Source organism: Drosophila subobscura, chromosome O, assembly GCF_008121235.1.
Source record: "Drosophila subobscura isolate 14011-0131.10 chromosome O, UCBerk_Dsub_1.0, whole genome shotgun sequence".
Taxonomy (NCBI): Eukaryota; Metazoa; Arthropoda; class Insecta; order Diptera; family Drosophilidae; genus Drosophila; species Drosophila subobscura.
The window spans coordinates 23,655,246-23,660,962 of NC_048533.1; the positions used below are offsets into that span (position 1 = coordinate 23,655,246).

At 46.4% G+C, this 5,717-nt stretch overlaps 2 protein-coding genes across 2 annotated transcripts; both read right to left on the minus strand.

Annotated features, from left to right (window-relative positions):
- Positions 1-1,701: 1,701 nt before the first annotated feature.
- LOC117898185 (trypsin II-P29) lies at positions 1,702-2,694 on the minus strand. Its single transcript, XM_034807400.1, has one exon. The coding sequence runs from the start codon at positions 2,655-2,657 to the stop codon at positions 1,782-1,784; it is 876 nt and encodes a 291-aa protein (XP_034663291.1). The 5' UTR covers positions 2,658-2,694; the 3' UTR covers positions 1,702-1,781.
- Positions 2,695-2,709: 15 nt separating this feature from the next.
- Positions 2,710-3,542, minus strand: LOC117898186. The gene has a single exon (XM_034807401.1). The coding sequence runs from the start codon at positions 3,493-3,495 to the stop codon at positions 2,746-2,748; it is 750 nt and encodes a 249-aa protein (XP_034663292.1). The 5' UTR covers positions 3,496-3,542; the 3' UTR covers positions 2,710-2,745.
- Positions 3,543-5,717: the final 2,175 nt, after the last annotated feature.

A 5,717-nucleotide genomic window follows, 5' to 3' on the forward strand; every position in this document is an offset into this window, starting at 1 on the left:
GCGCGTGGCACGGCCTTGGGTATCCATCATTTTTCGACCGTAGTTTCCGTTTCCGCATTTCGTGGGCCGCTCTCCCGACCATTTCCCTCCGGTAGGTGTGAATGTGTGCGCGCTCCTCCCCTCCCCCCCTCGGGCGTGTGGGTTTAAACTTTTCATAAACCTTAAGTGGAAAACTTTTATTTTATCCCTGTTCCTCATCGTCTGCCCCATCGTCTGTCGCTGCTGTTTAGGCCGCGCCACCTATTTGATTCAGTCGTCCTGGTCGGCGGCCCCGGAAATGGCACAATATGTAGGCCCGGCCCGGCGAGTGGTGGTCGCCGCTCGGGATAAAGTCACGTAAGGCGAAAGTTTCCCGAAATCATTTTAACGCCTTTTGAATTTTTTCACGATAACTTTTTCTCTCTCAGGCGGAAGCGTCAGCCGCCTGAAAGGAGGCAATAAAAATTGTCAAACAAATAAATATTTGTGGTTGGGTCACACGGGGTCTGGTGGTTGCTGCATCAATAGCTGTGGGGATTTAATTTTCATCTCAAATGGAAAACATTTGTTTTATTGTTTTCATCATCCGTCGAATGCGAAAGTTGAAAGTTTTAATAATATTTAAACAACACAGCGCCAGTAAATCCTTTTTTTGCGGTGCAAAAAAAAGGTGCTGCGAAACCATGTTGTTTGGTTGTTCTTTAATATTAATTTCTATGTACATAAATTTAGTTGTTCGCGCTGATGTTGCTGGCAACATTTTCGACAGGCTTCACTGCATTTTAATGTCAAACGCTGGGCGTGGCTCGCCCAGTCCGGGACCCAGCCAGGAAGTTGGCTTAAATGCGCTGCAGCTCGAAAAGGAAAAGATGATCCATTAATAGACGACTTGTGGTACTTGTGGTATTTTTTTGTGGCATGGAAAAAGTAGTCTTCAAACTGATAAATATTTAATTTGAATGGGAAAATTTACACAGACACAAAATACATCGGTTTAATAATCAAAAATTCCTAAAAGCGCATTCGCTGATTCGTAGAGCCCCTGAGATTTGCACTCCTTTCATTATTCCCCTTTGGTTTTTTAAATGTTTAATTTATTTATGTATGTATGTTGCTTTTTAAATGTATTTTGTTGATGTCGCTGAAAGTGGTGCTAGTCATGAATGGGTGGACTGTCTGGAGGTGGTACCCGGGGGTTCGTCCTTGTCGAACGCTGGACATGTGCATATTTCATGACAAAATTGCATATTTTAGCGCACAGCGAGAGTGCGAGTCAGAGTCAGAGCCATGGCCGATGGTGCAGCTTCGGGTGGATTTCCCCCTCCCATCACTCAGCTCCTGCTCCCGCTGCTCCTACTACTCGTTTTTGGTGTAAATTTCAAGCCAAGAGTAACACCTTTTTCCTGTCATGATGTTTTTAGTGGTTTTGCTATTGTTTGTGTCTGCTATCCCTTTTTTTCCCACCCATTTTCCTGACGTTTTTTATCCCACAAAATTTACATACATCATAGTCATTGGAGTTCAGGGCATTTTGGTGGCTGATGTTTAAATTTCTTTAGCCGCAAATTGAAAGAAAATAAAATGTTAAAAAAATGTCTGATTTTTGTCGGAAGCGACTTTCAATTTTCCCTGCGACTAACAAAACGAGGCGTTTCCCCACTGAATTTTCCAGCTTTTTGTGTTCCCCCCATCGGCTGTTCCGTGTTTGTTTAGTGAGATTGATTTGATTTGGGCTGCCCAATGCACTGCGGTAACATGCTCAATAAAATGTATTTGTGGCTTCCCCATATTTAAAGCTCGTTTTATTTGTAGCGCCCGATCATGCTCTGCAGATGCTCCTCGGCCTTGAACACATTCGCATAGAGATCCCCATTAATGGCTCCATCCACGCAGCGTGGTCCGTAGATGTTGATGCCGCAGAGCCGCTCCTCGTGCACCAGCGGATCCCCCATGGTCGTCTGACAATCCTTACGCTTGTTCGAGTTGTGGGAACAGAACATGTTCTCCGTGATGTAGGCGACATCTATGCTGGCGAAAGTATTCTTACATATGCGATTGGAGACGACATGGGTACGCAGGAAGCGCGGAAGCTGCTTCGACATGTACATGATGACATTGTCCCCTCGCTTGGGTGGAACATCACAAAGAGCCACCGGCTGAACTTCAGGTTCCTCGACGGATATCCTCAGCACCATCAGAGCCATATCGCGGTCCAGATCCGAAGAAGGGCCGATAACTATGGTGTCCAACTCATACATTGCACTCGAGGCTACCTGCACCATATACTGTTCCGGCACTGGGGCTCGATTGGCCGGAAAACACTGCGCAGAGGTCAGCACCAGGCGGCGGGAGATCAGGGCTCCAGTGCAGACTAATCCCACCAGCGGGTAAATCTTAACTATGAAATTGGTGGAAACCGTTGGCTTGGCTGTAGTCACAAACTGATCCTCAATGTGGGGTGCAATGATCTCCAGGCTGTCCTCCACGTCTGTGGCAACTCTATTTTTAACTGGTGGCTCGTAGGGATGCGGCACCACGTACTCGATGATGCGCACTATCTGGTAGGGCTCTCCTTTGGCCGGCACCTCACCCACCATAAACTGGGGAATGGGTTTGCCAGACTGGGTGGCTCTCCCTGTGGTCCAGAAGAGTAAGAGCAGCAGGCGTATCAGCAGCATAATGATGAGAGTACTGACCCATTCGTAACCCAAATACTGGGGGCATACAAAATTATTTTATGGCATTCAAATTGCAATTTCTCATGGCTCAATCTCTCAGCTTCTGTATGAATTGGGTAACAAGAGTTCGATGTTTAGTCAGATCAATGTAGAGATCGGCGTTTGGGGAGTTGGCCCGACAGCGTGATCCATAGACATTCAATCCGCACAAGCGACGGTCCACCAATAAGGCATCTCCCTGTTCCGTGACGCATTTCTCTGGGTTCTGGGAGTTCCGCAGGCAAAGCATATTGGGGGTGATGTAGACGGTCTCGTCCTGCAGAAAGGTCATCTTACATTCCCGATTAGAGACGACCAGACTGTGCCTAAGTCCGAAGTAGCTGAGGTCGGAGCTGGCCATGAGCATGGTGGCATTGTCGCCCATCTTTAGGGTCTGGGAGCACAGGCCAATGGGCTGTCCCGCGGCGGCAGTTCCCAGGGTGATGAGGTATAATTCGCGGCAGGATCGTAGCCATTCAATACTAGCCACTGGATGAGTTTTCCCTCCACTGGTGAGGATCTGCACCTGACTGGAAGGAACTCCACTTAAGCAGCTGCCGGAGCTGATAACCAGCCGTGGCGCCAACAGAGCTCCACTGCATCGAACAGAGTTCTGAACCTTTATCTTTACTATGAAGGTGTAATCCTCTGATTGTGAGTCGTGCTTCGTCCTGAAAGCGCCGTGCTGCAGTTGCTCCAAGCTGAGGCGTTTGTAGTGATTGATAACGCGCACGATCTGCTGATTCGCGGGAATCTGATGCCTTGTTGCTCCTGCCGCTGTTGGATAGATCACATTCATCCTGCAATCCTTGCAGTTTGGTATCCCAGAAGCAGAACACCGGGCGCGGGACATCCAAAGCCCCAGAAGACAAACAACTAACGAATGCATCGTCCATCGAGTGGCGATGGCTGCCAGCTTACCTTTATTTATGGCACATTTGATGCGCCTGTCAAAGCCGGAAGCGTCGCTTCGGTCCACACGGCGACTGCGTAATCAAAATGTTTTGCCAAGCAAACTGCAAACATGAACGACAGCCAGTTGACAGTTGGAACAGGCAGCCTGTTGACCGGGTGTCGCATCTAATGACCAAACACGCGCCAAACAAATAAACAGGCCAAGTGCAATGCGATAGCTTTAGACGGAACTTCATTGGAAGTTGGCAAGTGAAAAGTCATCTAGAAAAAAACTTTGATAAACTTTTATACTGCGAAAATGAAATGCTCAACACACACCACACAGACAAAGTCTTCACTCAATAATAGAGGAGAGCAAGAGTTAAAGATTTATAAGGCATTTCTTCTAAAACGAACTCTTAATAAAAAGATTGCCAAAATATTAAAATTAAAATGAATTCAGCGGAATTTCCAGGTTGTTCGGGATTTCTACCTTTAATAAAAGCGATTGACATGGACTCTCTCGCTGTCAGGAGGCTTGACATCTGCCTGTCAATCTTATCTAGAGTTCTAAGAATTCTCAACTTTAAGACTTTACCATTAATGCTTGTTTTTTAATCTAAGGGCAGAACGTGCCTCGTGATTCTGTTAGAAATTTCAACCCCTTGCTGCGCTCTGAGGTTATCAATCTAAGTATACTCCCATCACTCGTATTTCCCCTTGTTGTGAGTGTCTTTCTAGCAATTTGAAAATTGTTTTTGTGCATTTCACTAAATTAAGAAGAATGTTGGCTGCGTCTACGGTTGGGCCGTTGGACCGATGGACCAGTGGCCGCCTCTGCTCATTTGCAGAATTTATGGCTGGCGCTTAAACTGAATTGACAATCAATGGTCTCTGGGAGATGGTGGCATGGGTTTTGGTGGCCTAGGATACACCAAGCAGAGGAGACGAGAGGCCAGAGCCTGGCCAGGGACAGAGATAGGGACAGAGCTCATAAACAATGCGGCCAATTTACATGCCCAGGGATCGACCGCATGTGTGTGTCTGTCTTTCTGTATTGTGGATCTGCGTGAACGTATGTGTGTGTGTGTGTGTGTGTGTGAGACCTTGCTGTTGCTTTTATTGTTGTCGTTGGAAATGAAAAATTGTCCCTTTGTTGCATATAAAAACAATGGGGCCGAAGAACTTGAAATCAATTTCAAACGTTTTAGGCAAAGCCAATTGATTTATTTGCTCTGTGACTCTCCTCTCTCGCTCTCTTGTGTCTGATTGTATGGGTAGAGTGTGTGTGTGTGTGCGTATTGTTCGTATTTGTATGTGTGTGTGTGTGTGTGTGGAAGAGGCCATTGTTTTGTATTACTTTTGCCTTGAATAAAGCCCCTAAGAGCTTACGCTGCCAGGTCTTTGAAATGTGGCACCATTTCCGACCTCGCTCTCTCTTTTTGTTGTGTGTTGTTTGGTGTGTGTTTTTCGAAAACTTAAAGCTTGACCCAAAACAATTAACACTGAGTGCCAAAAGTCAAGGGCTGCCTGCACAACTCTCGCTATTTTTCAGACTTACACTTGATAAACTTTTTATTGCTTCCAAACAATTTAAAACTGAGAGCTGGCTGAATTACAATAATGCGAACAGAGCGAAGAGTCGGCCAATTGGCAAGACAAACTGGTGCAGCTGTTCGAAGTCAACGTCGAACTCGGAGACAGTATGTGAGGGCCACTGGACAGAGACAGAGACCGAGATGGAGACAAAATTCGAATTGGTAATTGAATAAAAACAACGAGCAACGATGCGACGGAGCAAACAAGTCTCCAAAGGAGAGGCGGTGGGTGGATCCAGTGGAAGCTTCAGTTTTATATAACACTGGATACCCTCTTGAGGTTTCACTGCGTTTGATTGTCCGCTCTCTGACACATATCGCAATGCAATGGAGCATGAAATAAATGAAGAGGCCAGGCCAACTTCCCATGTGGATCCCGCTGCCTCCCACTCGTCTCGGCAAGGTCTCGAAACCAAAGCCAGAACCCGCTTCCTGATGGTCTTTGGACATTTTTACGCCTTTTATACAGTTGACTGCATAAATTCATGGGATATGGTTACGCATTTTAAACAAACCTTTCCTCCAGCTT

What these genes read in the sequence shown, in the direction of transcription:
- LOC117898185 (XM_034807400.1), bottom strand. Translation starts at nt 2,657, where the DNA reads ATGCTGCTGATACGCCTGCTGCTCTTACTCTTCTGGACCACAGGGAGA.
- LOC117898186 (XM_034807401.1), bottom strand. Translation starts at nt 3,495, where the DNA reads ATGAATGTGATCTATCCAACAGCGGCAGGAGCAACAAGGCATCAGATT.